Source organism: Myxine glutinosa, chromosome 8, assembly GCF_964187855.1.
Source record: "Myxine glutinosa chromosome 8, kmMyxGlut1.1, whole genome shotgun sequence".
Taxonomy (NCBI): Eukaryota; Metazoa; Chordata; class Myxini; order Myxiniformes; family Myxinidae; genus Myxine; species Myxine glutinosa.
In genome coordinates, this window is record NC_136268.1 from 5728126 (window position 1) to 5747372 (window position 19247).

The window sequence follows — 19247 nt, forward strand, 5'->3', positions numbered from 1 at the left end:
CTGGCATAGTGTGTGTGGTCTAAGGCATGGAACCATGGGACCAGTTCCGTCAGGGCATCAAGGTACATCGTGAATGAAGCCTGCCGCAGAGAACGCACGTAGACCAGTACCAACATCTCTAGTTCCAGCACAGTTGCCCAGTACTGAAAGTTGGGAATGTCTTCTCCTCTCTGGTGACACCAGTCTTCGAACTCAGGCAGGTCTTCTGCATCATCAGCATATGACATACAGTGGCGTTCATACGCACGGTGTTGCAGGATGTGCAGTGCCGCTGCAGTGATTTGATGAGCTCTTCTTGTGCGGGTGACGTGGGCAGCTCGCAGGAAGGAGTCGGCCGTCTCTGGCGTTGCAATCTCAGCTTGCAAATCTGCAAAATCTGCAAATCTTGCAAAAATCAAATCTCTGAATCTGAGATGGCCCAATATCCAGATCTTTTCATAATATGACAATCTACTAGTGTGCCAAATTTGGTGCTTTCCTCGCAAAATGCACAATTGTTATGCTATATGTAGCTTAGCTGCCGGACTACAACCACAAGCAACACCGGCAAGTGGAGGTAAAACCATAACTAATGGACTAGGTCCAAGAACCGTTTCAAACAACGAAACACCGCTGCCTGGACTAGGAAAACACGGCAAAATGGAGGCCAGGCCTCAAACCCGGAGGTTCGAAAAGAGGCAACCGAACACCACCTACCGTGTGCGCTCTCCCCCCTCGCTCGTCTCAACAATGAAAGGACACTATTTCATGTCTTTCTTTGAATCTCAATTAGGATGTAAAATTAAGTGAAACATGGAAAAATGGTTTTTATAACACGTTGTAGTAGTAGAGGTAGTAGTTGTTGTTGCTGTTGTGGTGGCTAGGGATGTTGTTTGTGTGCTCCTATCTTCTACTATACATACATATATATATATATATATATACATATACATATATATATTGCCTGAATGCACCCGGCGTTGCCCGTGTTCTTTTTTAATGAATTTAACCTTCTGTACTTAGGTCTGACGCGAGCCCAGTATCCGTTAGTGCTAAACGATTCCTTGTTCTTTCTTCTGTCGGGCCCCGTGAGAGAGAATTTTGAAAGCATGTGTTGCAATCAGTCAGATATTCCTATTAAGTGCATAAGTTGTACTTCAAGAGAATTTTGAAAGCAGAAGAAGATTTATTGCGAAATGGGCCCAACCCGGCCAAGGCGGCCTCGACCGGCCTCGTCACCTAGCCTATAACCTTCCCGGGGCCCGTCCCGACATTTTTTGTTTCAGAGGTTTCCTCCTATCTTTCACCGTTCAGGAGATTAGCGCGTGCAGACAAACAAACAAAAACTTTCTTATACATATATATATATATATATATATATATATATATATATATATATATATATATATATATATATATATATATATGTGCCGGAGAAGTTTGTGAAGCTAGTTCAGGATATGTACACTACATGACCAAAAGTATGCAGAGACCCTTTCTATTTAGTGGATTCGGCTGTTTCAGCCACACCTATTGCCTGCAGGTACAGTCACGTGAAAAAGTAAGTACACCCCATGTAAAGATTTGACTTTTTCAACATATTTCAACAAACAGGTATTTGATCTTCATTTCAACAATATTGATAGATAAAGGTGATCGAATTGAACAAAAATCATGAAACATTTACATTTTGTAGTCCATTGTATAATTTAAATAAACATAAATGCAAATTTCGCATGTGGAAAAAGTAAGTACACCCTTGGCTCTAATAGGTTGTATTGCCTCCTTTGGCAGAAACAACCTCAAGTAGGCGTTTCTTATCACTGTCTACCAGTCTCTGACATCGACTGGGAGAAATTTTTTCCCACTCCTCCATGCAGAATTCTTTCAGCTGTGCGATGTTTGAGGGGTTTCTTGCATGCACAGCTCGTTTCAAATCCCCCCACAACATCTCGATGGGATTTAGATCCGGGCTTTGACTTGGCCATTCCAGAACCCTCCATTTCTTTCTTTTTAGCCATTCCTTGGTGGATTTACAGGTATGCTTAGGGTCATTGTCATGTTGCAAGGTCCACCTTCGGTTGAGCTTCAACTTGCCGACAGATGGCCTCACTTTATCCTCAAGCACCCTCTGGTACAATGAAGAATTCATAGTGGATTCTACGATGGTGAGCTGCCCAGGCCCTGATGCAGCAAAGCTGCCCCAAACCATAATGTTTCCACCACCATGCTTTACAGTTGGTATCAGGTTCTTGTGGTCAAATGCTGTCTTTGGTTTTCGCCAAACATGTCTTCTGGTACTGTGGCCAAATAGCTCTACCTTTGACTCATCTGTCCAGAGCACATTGTTCCAGAAGTGCTGGTCTTTGCCTTGGTGTTCATTGGCAAACTTTAGTCTTGCCCTGATGTTCTTTCTGGACAGCAAAGGTTTCCTCCTGGCACACCTCCCATGTCGATCAAATTTGTGCAGCCTCTTTGTAATCGTAGACTCGTGCACTTTGACATCAACAGTCGCAAGAGCTACCTGTAGGTTACGTGATGACATTCTGGGGGTTCTTAGAGACTTCTTTCAGCATCTTGCCATCTGCTCTCGGGCTGAACTTGCTGGGGCGGCCTGCCCTGAACAAGTTGACAGTTGTTTGTAATCTTCTCCACTTGTACATGATCTTCCGGACAGTCGAATAGTTGATTTCAAATTGTTTGCAGATCTTTTCAAATCCCTTCCCAGACTCGTAGGCATCTATAACCTTCTTTCTGAAGGCCTCAGAGAGCTCTTTTGGTCTAGGCATGGTGACTCCACACAGTTCAACAACAAAGAGCAAACCAAACTATACGTCTGAAGTTTAAATAAGACAGGTTCCTCCAAGATCCTCTCTAACGATGTTCTAATCATTTGCACCTGAGCTGGTGCACCTGATTCTAATTTTAGGTTATTTGAAGTAGTGATAAATGTAGGGGTGTACTTACTTTTTCCACATGCGAAATTTGCATTTATGTTTATTTAAATTATACAATGGACTACAAAATGTTAATGTTTCATGATATTTGTTATATTATATCACCTTTATTTATCAATATTGTTGAAATGAAGATCAAATAGCTGTATGTTGAAATATGTTGAAAACGTCAAAACTTTACATGGGGTGTACTTACTTTTTCACGTGACTGTATATATTAATCACGCACACAGCCATGCAATCTCCATAGACAAACGTTGGCAGCAGAATGGGCCGTACTGAAGAGCTCAGTGACTTTCAACGTGGCACCGTCATAGGATGCCACCTTTCCAACAAGTCAGTTCATAAAATTTCTGCCCTGCTAGAGCTGCCCCGGTCAACTGTAAGTGCGGTTATTGTGAAGTGGAAACGTCTAGGAGCAACAACAGCTCAGCCGTGAAGTGGTAGGCCACACAAGCTCACAGAAAGGGACCGCCAAGTGCTGAAGCACATAAAAATCATCTATCCTCAGTTGCAACACTCACTACTGAGTTCCAAACTGCCTCTGGAAGCAACGTCAGCACAACAAGGCCAAGCAGCCTTCGTCGGGAGATTCATGGAAGGGTTTCCAAGGCCGAGCAGCCACACACAAGCTTAAGATCACCAGGCGCAATGCCAAGCAATGGCTGGAGTGGTGTGAAGCTCGCCAACATTGGACTCTGGAGCAGTGGAAACGCGTTCTCTGGAGTAATGAATCACGCTTTATCATCTGGCAGTCCGGCGGACGAATCTGGGTTTGGCGGATGCCAGGAGAACGCTACCTGCTCGAATGCATAGTGCCAACTGTAAAGTTTGGTGGAGGAGGAATAATGGTCTGGGGCTGTTTTTCTTGGTTTGGGCTAGGTCACTTTGTTCCAGTAAAGGGAAATCTTAACGCTACAGCATACACTGACATTATAGATGATTGTGTGCTTCCAACTTTGTGGCAACAGTTTGAGGAAGGCCCTTTCCTATTTCAGCATGACAATGGCCCCGTGCACAAAGTGAGGTTCATACAGAAATGGATTGTCGAGATCGGTTTGGAAGAACTTGACTGGCCTGCGCAGAGCCCTAACCTCCGATGAACACCATTGGGATGAATTGGAATGCCGACTGCGAACCAGGCCTAATCGCCCAACATCAGTGCACAACCTCACGAATGCTCTTGTGGCTGAATGGAAGCAAATCCCCGCAGCAATGTTCCAACATCTTGCGGAAAGCCTTCCAAGAAGAGTGGAGGCGGTTATAGCAGCAAAGGGAGGACCAACTCCATATTAATGCCCATGATTTTGGAATGAGATGTTTGATGTTCGGGTGTCCACATACTTTTGTCATGTAGTGTACAATTGCTGCTCTACACAAGTGAGGAGTAGTGTTGGAGTGACGGATTGTTTAATTGTGTTACGTGCTCCTCCAACGTGTGTCGTTGGTATTTCTGTAACGACTTGTTGGACTGGTTGTACGTAACATGACACGTACTCGATTGTCATTGGCTGCTCACTATTTGCCTAAAGTTATAGGAAGGCACTCAAAATAACAAAAAAAAACTCAATTCTCGCAAAGAATGGCTTTAATGGCTTCCTACACAAAGAGCAATGGCGAAACATGCTGGAGCCTTTCAATTAGCCTGGGTTCGATTCCCGCCATGATGAAAAAAGGTCACATCTCCATGCGCTCGATGGACATTAAGCCTGGTGTCCCATCTGATAGCATTCACTGGTGGATGGTAGGGCTGGAAGGACGGCCTGGGACGACGATGATGATGATGATGATCATGACGATGGTGGATGTTAAATATCAGACGCCAACATCCTCAAGAAATTCCTAATTCGACGTGCAGGAGCATTTTAACAGCTGCATCCCAGTAATGCTGCAACCATCTTGTCTCATTTGTGAACGATGGCTCGATCACTCCTTCCTTTTCCAAAACTTCCCACCGCTCTTCCCAATCCTCCCACACTCAATTTTCTTACTCCTATCGTCCTCCCTTCTCTTCAATTTCTCACTTTAGCCCCTTCACACCCCCTATTCAAATCCCCCTGCTGTGTACGTAACAAGTGGATTTCCCCTGAACATAATCGTGAAACATTTGTTTGCAATTTACAAATGGAACTTTTGCACCAAACAGAGCTCAACGAGTTCACGGAACCCATGACATTCTTGTTCAGATTCTTTGGGCAGACTTTAGCAGTCCTGCTTTTTTTAATTTATTTTTTGGATACAAGATCGAGGCTTATGAAAGAGCTAACGTTAATTACACAAAAAACAAACGGACACATCAAACATATAATAAAGGGAGCGGGAGAAGATGTGGGGAGAGAGAGGGAAGCACACAAGTACAACAGTAGAGAACAGGGACATCCGGAGATCTGTGGGAGGGAGAGGGCTTGGTGGGAGGAGGCGTGGGAAGGGGGGCAGGGGTGGAGAGGTATAAAACACATGGACATTGCTCGGACTTCCAGGAAAGAAGTCGGAATTTCAAAAAAGTGGATCTGGGGTGAATTAGCGGGGGTAGAAAAGATCAAGGTTTTGGATGGGGGAAGATAAGAGACGTGAACATTTGTTTTAAAGACCTGGACGGAGGAGTGGGATTGAAGGGAGTGGGGGAGTTTGTTCCAGAGGTGGGAGTAAAGAGGAATGAAAGAGTGAAGGTGAGCAGAGAGCCTAGACTTTGGCAGTTTAACCAGAAGAGGGTTGCAGGCAGATCTTGTGCGACCTGTAGGAATATTTGGGGGACAGAGCACAGACAAAGCTGGGGGAGCAAGGCCGGAGAGGAATCGGTAGAAGACAGAAAGACCACCTACCTGCCTGCGGTGAGTAAGTGAAAGGCCCTCGGAGTTAGCTTCATCGCGGGAGATTCCAATGATTCTGAAAGAAATTCTGAAAAATTCTGAAATTCGGTTTTACAAGCCTCACACAGTCCCGTCTTCGTTGTCACGTGGAACGCCATTCTCTTTCGAGCCAAGTATCATTCCCAGCTGTTTTTCCCTCTGCACATGCCCATGGTATAATTAGCAATTCTCATTTTGATCAAGGTGTGAAACAAAGACGCCATCACCTTGCTGGTAAATCTTCAATCGTAGTACGTACCACCTTGAACAAACAGGTGAATAATGGATTGGTGAACCCCACGATGTGACCACACGCAACATGGGAGATGCCAAACCGTGGTTGTGGGTCCTCATGGTTGTGGGTCCTCATAGTTGTGGGTCCTCATGGTTGTGGGTCCTCATGGTTGTGGGTCCTCATGGTTGTGGGTCCTCATGGTTGTGGGTCCTCATGGTTGTGGGTCCTCATGGTTGTGGGTCCTCATAGTTGTGGGTCCTCATGGTTGTGGGTCCTCATAGTTGTGGGTCCTTATGGTTGTGGGTCCTCATGGTTGTGGGTCCTCATGGTTGTGGGTCCTCATGGTTGTGGGTCCTCATGGTTGTGGGTCCTTATGGTTGTGGGTCCTCATGGTTGTGGGTCCTCATGGTTGTGGGTCCTCATGGTTGTGGGTCCTCATGGTTGTGGGTCCTCATAGTTGTGGGTCCTCATGGTTGTGGGTCCTTATGGTTGTGGGTCCTCATGGTTGTGGCTCCTCATGCGTGGCTGGTAATTATTCCTCCTGATGTGAATTGACTGCCCTCTGGTGGACTTCCAGCGATCACGTCCTGGTTCTGACCCTGTTCGAAGCCTGTTTGTCCAATATTCACTTGGACAGACAATGTCCTGGATACATTGAGTCATCGTTCTGTTTCTGGGTGTTCTTGTCACCACAGGCGTCTCATTACGTCATGAATTGCAACATTTGCAAGTCCACCTATTTTATGCCTGTCCAACGCAATCTGGCCTGAGCGATGGGGAGGTCCAAAAATGCCCATCAGCCAACCGAGCCCTGATACTCAAACTCTTTACCAAACTCCTTTATTATTTTTTTCATCAGTCGTTTGCCAAAAGACAGATTCAAATTTTTTGCCCATCAGTCTCACGGAAATAATTGAACTGGGTGGTCTGCCATTGCTTTCCCAGCGCTATTGAGGGCAGGAATTTGTGATGCGGCCAAGGTGCCGCTGCAGCAATGGCTTGACATCCCATCCGACGGACAGCATACCGGGCAACACCTTGCTTGCGAAACAACAGGGTGACAGTTTATAATCTCGGCTGGATATTGAAGCCAGACGTATGAGATGTCCCGCAAGTCCAGTACCACATTGTACCCAAAATATCCTCCAGATTTTATATAAATAACATGACCTTCATTCCTGCACCAATTTCCCTTTCCGGGTAGAGGTGCTGGAGTGGTTCAGTTAGTCGCATTATCACCATTGAGCTCTGTGTTCCACCTTCATTAAGAGCTGCCATTGCGGTACAATTCCGGCAGGGTGTGCTGTGTCTTAGGGAATGCCATCCACTCGATGGGATCGTCAAGCTGACTATCCCATCGCGATGCCGAAGAGTGCACGGCACGCATCGAAAGGAGTAGGCTATTGTGGTGTGCCAGCCAAATTCCCTGCATGTATATATAACTCTTAAAGGGATGTTAGTGTTAAAATGAAGGTAATTTTGATAACCATGTCATTTTTGTACACCGCTGCTTTCCGATGCCATCTCCAGGCAATGCATGACGTCTTTGCCGGGCACCGAAGGGGGCGCCCGAAGGGGGCTCGGCAATGACGCACGCTGAAAGGGAGTACTCAGTTTTCACTCTGGTTGTTTGTTTTCTTGCTTGTTTGTCCGGGCGATATCTCAGCCATCCTTTGAGCTCGGAAGCTGAAATTTCAGCACGACGGTGACCAAGATATGTGGCTGTAAAGGATATTTTTGAATTATTGATTAATCAAATAATCGATCGATTATTTATTGATTAATAAATAAATAAATTTTCTTTATCATTAATGACTTATTTAATTAATTTCAAAAAGCTACAGCTTTGGATGAAGCACGAGTGGTTTAGTTATGCTATTAGCCAATATTGATTAAGAAAATATTTTATGATCATCACTTATTGATTTTAATGATGCAATTAATCAATCAATTATTGTGCACCTCTCCCTCCCAATACAGTCGATGCACTAGAGGATGTTATTTATTTATTTGGCATGGGGGCCGTGTACTTTGAATGAATCTGTACTTGTTTACTTTATTTGTTGCAAGTTCACCCTCGTTGGAGGGAGTACACCCAATGGCCAGAATTGGTCCTTTACCCCCAAAAACTACCAGAAATATCCTTTCAACAAAAACAATCGACTCTTAAGCAATAATGTACTCAAGAGTTCTGCAACAGAAGCTTGATTTGTTGAGCTGCATATGGCATCACGCTTTTGTCAGCTATACATTGGTAAAGTTATTGTTTGAAGTAATTTGGCTCTGAATTTGGCAAATTGTATGGAATTTCATCCCGAGTGTGCATATACACACGCAGCGTAAGGTAATTGGTTCAATGGTTCATTCTGTCTGTCTGGCAGTCAAAATAGATGAAAATGATTCCAAAGAGGAAACCTACTGTTTTTAGGGACGTCCTAAAGGATACAAACAACAGGCACGAGGAAGGAATTAAACGTGTTAAATTTGGTGGTGTAACAGACGGTGCATCAACGGCGTTAACTTCGGAAAAAACGTTGTTTTTCTGTGGGGTAAGGTGTTCTATGAAATGTCGAGTTATTATTATTTTCATTATTATCCTAACCATAAATGTAACCCTAATTCTAATCTTAATAACCCCAACCGTAACAGCTGTCAAAGTCTGGTAAAGGTACAACGGAATATAAGTCTCTGTGAACGTGAGTGAGTGTCCACCTCTTTCAGCGGACAAGATTTAAACAATGGACTTTATCAATTAAAGTTAATAAGAGTTATGTTTACTGCCGTAGGAAGTGAAACTTGGCCGAGCATTTGCGCTGATGGAGGACAAATGGTCGAAACGTCAGCCACACCTCATTTTCCAACTGCAGATTACAAACTCATCAAACTTCAGTTTATAAATTCCATTGTTACCCTCACCAGATGAGAGGGTATTGCATTTGTGTCCTTTTGTTTGTCTATCTGTTTGTCTGTCTATCTGGTTGTTTGTTTGTTTATCTGCACAGAATAAATATGATTTTCTCTGCAACCGTTGATCCGATTGACAGGAAATTTTCAACATACGTGCGCCTCCTCCTGTAGAATCCTTACTGATGATTATGACGTCATATGTCACGTGGTATGGAGCCATCTTGGAAAAACAGGAAAACTTTGCACCTCTATATCTCCAAAAGCGCTGCATAGAAAAAAATTGAGACATGGCTCATTGTAAAGAAGTCTCCATGTGGAATAACATATGTTAATGATTATGTCATAGGTGCCTCTATTATGACGTCATAATTCGACAAGTACAAAACTTCATCCGATCAAGATAAAATTTATTGAGCATCATCGAGGGATAACTTGGTGGAGAAAAAAATATATGATGATGTCATACGTCAGGTGGTTCAGCCGCAATATTTGTTTAAACACAAAAGCCTTAAAAACCACTAAAAGCACGTCCTGGCTAGGGTCTGCAATCTCTGATTTCTTTTTCTTGCTTATCTTGTAAAAGGTGTCTGACATGGCCAAGTGGCGCAAAGCACAGTGGTGTGTTCGCCATCGCATGCAGCAGGATTCTTAATGGCAGGAAACTATCTCGTAAGCTGATTCATCATAGCAGGGATTTTTGGTGGTAAAAAGTAGCTGCAATTCATCATTTTTATAACACAGTACAGATAATTGAGCATAGTGTGCAGACTTGGTAAAAAAAAGAACATAAAAAATTGTAAATCTTCCATGGCTTGGTACCAGCCATTATTGTCCAGAAATCATGTTGTCAGATATAAATAAAGTCGGAGTCGATATGGGCTTCGAGTTCACTGGAAGCAACAGGTATTTATGCTTTTGGTTGAAACCTCCATTATGTAATTGGCCATCGATGTTGCCGTTCTGAGAGCATGTGTGCTCTTTCTGCAGATCCTGCAGGCTGGCCGTGGAATGTGCACCCTGCCTCTGGCCATGCTTCTGCTTTTGCTGAGAGATACCGAGTCGTCCCCACGAAAGCACGAGCATATTACTTGCGCATCTCCCTCAGAGGATGAGCAACCTGGAGTGGCAGCCATGGGCAATATAATTCACGCGGACCTTCTCACCAAAGGTATCCTCAAAAACCTGCCATCTGGAGTGAGCTGGGAGAACGATCGACAGGCCGTGGCTGCAGCTGCTGCAGAAGCTGCACTCTGCTTTTTACGGGAATCACTGCATGTTCATCTCACTGGGATGGACAGCAGTGGTGCAGAAGAGGACACGTTTTCATCGAGAGTTATGTTCCGATCAGAGGTCCCTCGATCTCCGCCACGTCTTCAACCATCGAGCAACTGTGCAGGAAACACGAAACGTGGTCGCCCAAAGCGATATGCTAGGCGCAGGATGCACGGAGCACAACGGCAGCTTTCGGTATGTGACAGCGATAGTGGGTGGACCAACAAGTCGGTGGCCATTGACATCAAAGGGAATGTAGTGGAGGTATTAAATAACATTCGGACGAATACAGGCCTGCACAGTCAATACTTCTACGAGACCTGGTGCCGCAGCAGCTTGGCCTCGCAGTTGGGTTGCCGCGGTGTGGACAAGCGCTTTTGGCAGTCTCAGTGCAAGACAACGCAGTCCTTCGTGCGTGCTCTCACGAAGGAAAATGGACGTCACGTGCAATGGCGCTTCATCCGAATCAACACAGCGTGCGTGTGCGCTCTGCAGAGCATTAAGTTACGCTCCTAGCACCATCTTCTATTGCTCAGGACTTTCTCAGTGTCTACATGTCTGCTTGTGTTTGTCTCTGTATTTTATTATTTGTATGACTTCTCTACCCATGAATCCCACTCCTGACACCAAATGTGTTTTACCACCCACAACCTTTCCCTTCAATGCAGTCTTTCTCTCCGTCCAGATTGCCTCTTGATTTCCATTTTCTCTGCGTGTCTTTCTCCTCTTCTTCTTCTTCTTCTTCTTATTCTCTTCTTCCTCTTCTTCTTCCTCTTCTTCTTCTTCTTCTCACAATCCTGATTTTTTTTGGAAGTTTCATAACGTATTCTTTCTGCTTACATTGCCATTCCTGATGTCATGTATCTAACTTATTCCTCAAAGTTTAAGCCGTGCATGTACATTTAAAATATATTAAAACGGCAAGGATCTTTTTATTTATTTAAACATAACTATCAAAGGTACCGAAATAATGAAGTGTTTTCTGCTTGTTTTACATATTATATATACAGTTTTGTTATGCTGACTCTGTTGTCTCTAATTATAATATCTAGCGTTTTATACCCTGGTTTAAAAAAATTCCGTTTGCAGATAAATACACTGTTTATGTAACAACGATAAATGATTGGATTTACGGGGAAAAAAATGAGGGTGCAAATTGATATATTTATTTTTCACAATGGGCTCAAATCATTTCTACCTCAATCGAACATTTCCAAAGAATTCCATTCCAACTGCTTGTGAAAAGTTTTCTCTAATTTTCACTCCGAATTTTCACTTTGCCTTTTCATTGCAGTCTTTGCACTGTACACCTGGGAATGACAGCTGTATGTAAAATACCAAACAGATAAAGTTGTTAACTTAAGTAACTCTAGCTTTGGAACGTTTTACAAAATTTAGATGATGGGGAGGTCTCATTGGAGGACCTTTCTACATATTATGTATGCGTGGGCACGAAGGGGGTGGGTAAAGGGTGAGTTTGTGCTCACCATGCTGTTCTGTGGGTAGAGTGGTCTACCGGAGGGGTGGGGGGCAGGTTTAAGCAACCATCCAAACCATGACTGTCGGGTCATATTTTTAATTAATTATAATTTATGGTTTTGTTGAACAATCAAATGTAACCATTCTATGGCATTGAAACAATGCGCTCCATTCTCCACGATGACTTGCGCACTGGTGTACTTGTGCCATGCTGAAATGGGTAGTTGAGACGGAGCGATGTAGACTTGGGAATTGTTTCATGGAGATTTGGGAGGAACGTCGATGTGCAAATGCTGCTTCCGTAGGATGCACTCATATTATGTAGCTGTAAATCTACCAATTCGAGGCAATTTAATAAATAGGATGGTGAAGCAGAGTGGGGAGGAATCATAGGAAGTGGGCAGGTAAAAGTGGAAACAATGGATGCATGAACCTGTGAAGATCAGTGAAAGGAAGGAGATAGAAAACATTGAATTGTGGGAATGGTAATAAAACAGCATGCTCATTTACATCCTGGTTCTTACATACATCACAAAAAAGACAATCGACTCGGGTCAAGGTGGAAGATCTCACTACCCACATCTTGGTAGGAAGACATTTTACATTCGGCCACTTTAAATACATAATATGTAAATGGCCCCAGACTGAATTTGGGCCAACATATTAGAATTTTCCTCGTTTGACTGATACATGGGAAAATGTAAAACACAAGTTGAGGGACAATAAAATGATTGTTGGATGAAAAACATGACAATTGAGTGGGGAAGAAAAAAATAAAGTATAAATATATATATATATATATATATATATATATATATATATATATATATATATATATATATATATGTACATATATATATATATATATATATTTAATAGCCATGAAGATTGGATATTGTTTAAAAGACAAAGAATCCAAAAGGGTTTCTTACTTTTTTTTAATTGCGAGAGCAAAGTTTGAGGAGACGGTTCTCTTTACTTGAATCTGTGTTTATTTACATTGATGTTATACTTCTTTACGACAAAGATGGACTCATTGAAAATCATGAGCATAAAGTATCTTTAATAACTTCATCAGGATTCATCTTGCTTTTGTAAAGTCACAAAGGCTCTTCTGCACAAGCATCGGCACAGGGATGGGGTTCGAGTGTACCATGGCTTCACAAACTTTCTGCCAGACTTCCCGATGCATACACATATGAACTGTAAGACCTAGGTCGAATGTAGTTCGTCAGTTGCTCAATTAAAGGTACCAATGAAGTTCATTCTTGAGACTGATAACACGCATGCTATTGCTAGGGCAAGCTAGCTAAGTTAACTGTACACTTTACGTACGTACGTACATGTCTCGAAAATTGCATTTGCTAAACGCACGGTGCGATGTGAGCAAGCATGCGTAAAGATGAGATTGATTTTATTTGTGTGAACGCTAGGCCTCTAATAATTATTGGTCTGGGTTCCAGTCTCCTGCAACAACAACAACAAAAAAATTCCTCTTTTTAGATCTGGACAGAAGATAATAAATATCAAAAATAAGAAAGACGTCATGCAGAGCACGATACTTCATCATGCAGAGCATGCAAAATCGTTCTCCCCCTAAAAAATTTTTTTGCCATGGATACATCAAATTGTCCTATTCCATGAAGTTTAAATTGATCTAAAATCAAAACTTGGGTCAATGGGGGTGAAAATTGATGATTTTTCAGACAAAAATTGATGATTTTAGAAGTTTGACCCTAAGTTGACCTTTGACCTTTTGGACCCAAAATAGTAGGTTTCCCAATTCCATGATGTACTATGCGATTGCGCTTTAAATTTCAGGTTAACCAGATGAAAATAGACGCTTTTTTTTTCAGATGAAAATTGATGATTTTAGAAGTTTGACCTTAAGTTGACCTTTTGACCCCGAGATAGTTGGTTTTCCAATTCCGTGATGTACTATGCAATTGCACTTTAAATTTCCAGGTTAATCAGATGAAAGTAGATGGCTTTTCAGATGAAAATTGATGATTTTGGAAGTTTGACCTTACGTTGACCTTTTGGCCCCAAAAATAGTAGGTTTCCCAATTCCATGATGTACTATGCGATTGCGCTTTAAATTTCAGGTTAACCAGATGAAAATAGACGATTTTTCAGATGAAAATTGATGATTTTAGAAGTTTGACCCTAAGTTGACCTTTGACCTTTTGGACCCAAAATAGTAGGTTTCCCAATTCCATGATGTACTATGCGATTGCGCTTTAAATTTCAGGTTAACCAGATGAAAATAGACGCTTTTTTTTCAGATGAAAATTGATGATTTTAGAAGTTTGACCTTAAGTTGACCTTTTGGCCCCGAGATAGTTGGTTTTCCAATTCCGTGATGTACTATGCAATTGCGCTTTAAATTTCCAGGTTAATCAGATGATAGTAGATGGTTTTTCAGATGAAAATTGATGATTTTAGAAGTTTGACCTTACGTTGACCTTTTGGCCCCAAAAATAGTAGGTTTCCCAAATCCATGATGTACTATGCAATTGCGCTTTAAATTTCCAGGTTAATCAGAAGTTGACCTTTTAGCCCCAAAATAGTTGGTTTTCAATTCCATGATGTACTAAGCAATTGCGCTTTAATTTTCAGGTTAATCGGATGAAAATAGACGATTTTTCAGATGAAAATTGATGATTTTAGAAGTTTGACCCTAAGTTGACCTTTGACCTTTTGGACCCAAAATAGTAGGTTTCCCAATTCCATGATGTACTATGCGATTGCGCTTTAAATTTCAGGTTAACCAGATGAAAATAGACGATTTTTCAGATGAAAATTGATGATTTTAGAAGTTTGACCCTAAGTTGACCTTTGACCTTTTGGACCCAAAATAGTAGGTCTCCCAATTCCATGATGTACTATGCGATTGCGCTTTAAATTTCAGGTTAACCAGATGAAAATAGACGCTTTTTTTTTCAGATGAAAATTGATGATTTTAGAAGTTTGACCTTAAGTTGACCTTTTGGCCCCGAGATAGTTGGTTTTCCAATTCCGTGATGTACTATGCAATTGCGCTTTAAATTTCCAGGTTAATCAGATGATAGTAGATGGTTTTTCAGATGAAAATTGATGATTTTAGAAGTTTGACCTTACGTTGACCTTTTGGCCCCAAAAATAGTAGGTTTCCCAAATCCATGATGTACTATGCAATTGCGCTTTAAATTTCCAGGTTAATCAGAAGTTGACCTTTTAGCCCCAAAATAGTTGGTTTTCAATTCCATGATGTACTAAGCAATTGCGCTTTAATTTTCAGGTTAATCGGATGAAAATAGACAATAATTGTTCAGATGAAAATTTGATGATTTTAGAGGTTTGACCTTAAGTTGACCTTTTGGCCCCCAAAATAGTTGGTTTTCAATTCCGTGATGTACTAAGCAATTGCACTTTAATTTTCAGGTTAATCAGATGAAAATAGACAATTTTTCAGATGAAAATTGATGATTTTAGAAGTTTGACCTTAAGTTGACCTTTGACCTTTCGACATCAAAAATAGTAGGTTTTGCGAATTCAGTGACTCAATATGCAAATCCTGTTCAATATTCAATTCAATCAGATAAAAAGTAACAATCGTATAAATTTGATCTCAAGATAACATTTGACCTCAAAATCAATATGCTTCTCAGTTCTGACTAGCTCTACAACTTCGTAAAGTTTCATGATGATCGGATTAGAATTGTGACCTGTAGGTGATTGACAGACAAACAGACAAACAGAATAACGCACAATACCAACCAATATACTTGAAGTAAAAAGGAGGCGGCCATTTTGCAAGTAAAAAGGAGGCGGCCATCAAAAAGGAAGCGGGCGAGGAAGAAAAACGAATAATTTCTTTTACTTGGCCGAATTATAATAAAACAGACTTGTGAAAGCACAGACATAACTTTCAGAACTACGTTTTGCATTTTAAACTGTGTGTACATGTCAATGTTTCATGTCGATATTTACGAACTCTTTTCATCTGGTTCAACACATTTTTGTAATTATGAATCACCTCTGCACAGTAAATAAATCCATATTCGTAATTATGGGGCTGCAGCCATAAATCTCTCATCTTATCTAATTGTCTTGTGAATCTTCGACCAGGTGAGGTTATGCATCCTGTAATATGGAGATCGCCCATGATAGGCCAAAGGGATGGAGGGGTTATAATTGGTGGACAGTTATTTTGTAATAACGTGTCGATCATATCCAGACATCTCACGTACGAGTCCAATTAGCGACTGTAGAATCACATGTCAAGTTTGTTCTTCAACTTCCTTGTCCCTCTCTCTTTTCTTTTTGAGGAATTGGATTGGAATTCCCACTTTCGTACAATTTCACCCTCTTTATAATGTGTGCGGCCATCCGAGGATAATTGTAATCAGTGCTCTTTCTTAATTTTTCTCTCTTCACGTTTTATAGTGTTTCCTTAAGACTGGCCCGCATGTACACGAGATATGCCATGACGTATGAGGTATGGTGAGGACAGGCATGTAAGGGAAAAAGTCGAAGAAGGCTATGGCGCTCGAAGGGTCTAGATATGGACTGGACCTGGACAGAAGGGTAAATGTGATGAAAATCCTGAGAGAGTATGTTGGGCTGGCAGGAAGGCCTAGACGTATGCACACTCGCCTAAAATATTTTCTAAATTCCATTTTGAACAGGGCTCTGCTGCTGAGCCTGCTGGGGAAGCTTAGAGATATTTCATATGCCCCCCACCAACAGAAATTCCTGACTATGATAGTGCTTGTGGGACGATAGTATTGACCTTTGGCCCCGGGCACCACAAGACCAAACTATGCCAATGCGCACAAGCCATGCACTCTAACATAGGTACTTCATTCATGTTGCTATCTGGCTGTTAGCAAACTATTCATTTTTCATCGCAGTGCAGATTCAATTCATTCATTCATTTCGTGTGCACCTGCAGCGGATGCTTTGCATCATTGCTGGGAGTGCAGCTGTGTCGCGGATCCAGCGCCCCCTGTAGGTTAGAGTAGGAATTGCAGTAATTTGTTCAGGGTGCCTGTGATAGCTCGCCCATTCTTTGCTAAGGACTCCGTGGGATATGTAACATACACAAACTAATGCCGGTGGATGGAAAGCCCAGTTTAGCATCCATCCGAGGGACGGCATGTAATTCCAATAGAAATCGTCCAAATAAATTAAATTGTTTTGGATTGCATGGAGCAAGAGAGAGAACTTCGAACTTCCCAATCGATTTTAACTGTTTGAAAGTTGTGACCAAGTAAGGAAGTCAGAATCAGGGGGAAAAAAAGTGGATTCTCAGGAAATCAGGAAAAAAAATCAGGATCCCCAGAAATCAGGATCAATCAGAATCAGTCAGATCAGAATCAGAAGTCAGAATCAGAACCAGGATGAATCAGAATCAGGATGAGTGGAAAATCAGGAAAAAAGGAAAGTCAGGAAAAAGTGGATTCTTTGGTGGGTAAAAGAGAGGAAGGATCCCAGAAAAAGAAGGATTACAAGATTGTTTGCTCTTGCAAGTAAAAATTAAGGAAATGAAACATTCGAAGGATAATTAAATAAATAACGATGACCGAAGTGTTCCCTCGAAGTTTATCATAACACACAAATTACACAGCAACATGCCAAGTACCAATGACAGGCAGCAATAGATGGTGTTTTTAAGGAGCAGACTCATTATTACAGGAATGGACCCTGTTTGTGGAGCATAATGACCATGTTTACGGTTTTAACCAAAGATATGAAATCAGAATGTTCCCAAGAACTTGAGCAGAAGAGTGCGTACGTATTTTGTGTACAATTCGTTTACACCATTGCATGTGGAGAGGATAAGGTGCCCAACAGATCATGTTCACATTTTGAATAAATCTTGTGTAACTACACGGCATGTCACTCGATTTTTTTTAGTTTGTGGGGGTTTTGTTTGTGTGTTTTACACAAATTGATCGTTTGTGAAATGCAAGAAAGCAAAAGTGGGAGTAATTGCGAATGTGGCGATGACGTGGAGATGAGTATTTTCAAATGATAACAACTGTCAATATATTGACGTATTGAGATCCCGTACAGTCACGTGAAAAAGTAAGTACACCCCATGTAAAGTTTTGACTTTTTCAACATATTTCAACATACAGCTATTTGATCTTCATTTCAACAATATTGACAGATAAAGGTGATATAATATAACAAATATCATGAAACATTTACATTTTGTAGTCCATTGTATAATTTAAATAAACATAAATGCAAATTTCGCATGTGGAAAAAGTAAGTACACCGCTACATTTATCACTACTTCAAATACCTAAAATTAGAATCAGGTGCACCAGCTCAGGTGCAAATGATTAGAACATCGTTAGAGAGGATCTTGGAGGAACCTGTCTTATTTAAACCTCAGACATTTAGTTTGGTTTGCTCTTTGTTGTCGAAGTGTGCGGCGTCACCATGCCTAGATCAAAAGAGCTCTCTGAGGCCTTCAGAAAGAAGGTTATAGATGCCTACGAGTCTGGGAAGGGATTTAAAAAGATCTCCAAACAATTTGAAATCAATCATTCGACTGTCCGGAAGATCATCTACAAGTGGAGAAGATTCCAAACAACTGTCAACTTGTTCAGGCCAGGCCACCACCAGCAAGTTCAGCCCGAGAGCAGACCGCAAGATGCTGAAAGAAGTCTCTAAGAACCACAGAATATCATCACGGGACCTACAGGTAGCTCTTGCCACTGTTGAGGTCAAAGTGCACGAGTCTACCATTAGAAAGAGGATGCACAAATGTGATCTGCATGGGAGGTGTGCCAGGAGGAAACCTTTGCTGTCCAGAAAGAACATCAGGGCAAGACTAAAGTTTGCCAATGAACACCGAGGCAAAGACCAGCACTTCTGGAACAATGTGCTCTGGACAGATGAGTCAAAGGTAGAGCTATTTGGCCACAGTACCAGAAGACATGTTTGGCAAAAACCAAAGACAGCATTTGATCACAAGAACCTGATACCAACTGTAAAGCATGGTGGTGGAAATATTATGGTTTGGGGCAACTTTGCTGCATCGGGGCCTGGGTAGCTCACCATCATATAATCCACTATGAATTCTTCATTGTACCAGAGGGTGCTTGAGGATAATGTGAGGCCATCTGTCGGAGAGGTCAAGCTCAACCGAAGGTGGACCTTGCAACATGACAATGACCCTAAACATACCAGTAAATCCACCAAGGAATGGCTGAAAAGAAAGAAATGGAGGGTTCTGGAATGGCCAAGTCAAAGCCCGGATGTAAATCCCATCGAGATGTTGTGGGGGGATTTGAAACGCGCTGTGCATGCAAGAAACCCCTCAAACATCGCACAGCTGAAAGAATTCTGCATGGAGGAGTGGGAAAAAATTTCTCCCGGTCGATGTCAGAGACTGGTAGACAGTTATAAGAAACGCCTACTTGAAGTTGTTTCTGCCAAAGGGGGCAATACCACCTATTAGAGCCAAGGGTGGACTTACTTTTCCACATGCGAAATTTGCATTTATGTTTATTTAAATTATACAATGGACTACAAAATGTAAATGTTTCATGATATTTGTTATATTATATC

General features: G+C 41.8%; 1 protein-coding gene across 1 annotated transcript in view; it reads left to right on the plus strand.

Moving 5' to 3' along the window:
* Positions 1-11216, plus strand: part of LOC137432028 (neurotrophic factor BDNF precursor form) — a 50518-nt gene extending 39302 nt beyond the window's left edge. Inside the window, exon 2 of the mRNA XM_068123766.2 lies at positions 9915-11216. Coding sequence (XP_067979867.1) covers positions 9915-10715 — 801 coding nt within the window. The 3' untranslated portion in view covers positions 10716-11216. The remainder of the gene's footprint in view (positions 1-9914) is intronic.
* Positions 11217-19247: the final 8031 nt, after the last annotated feature.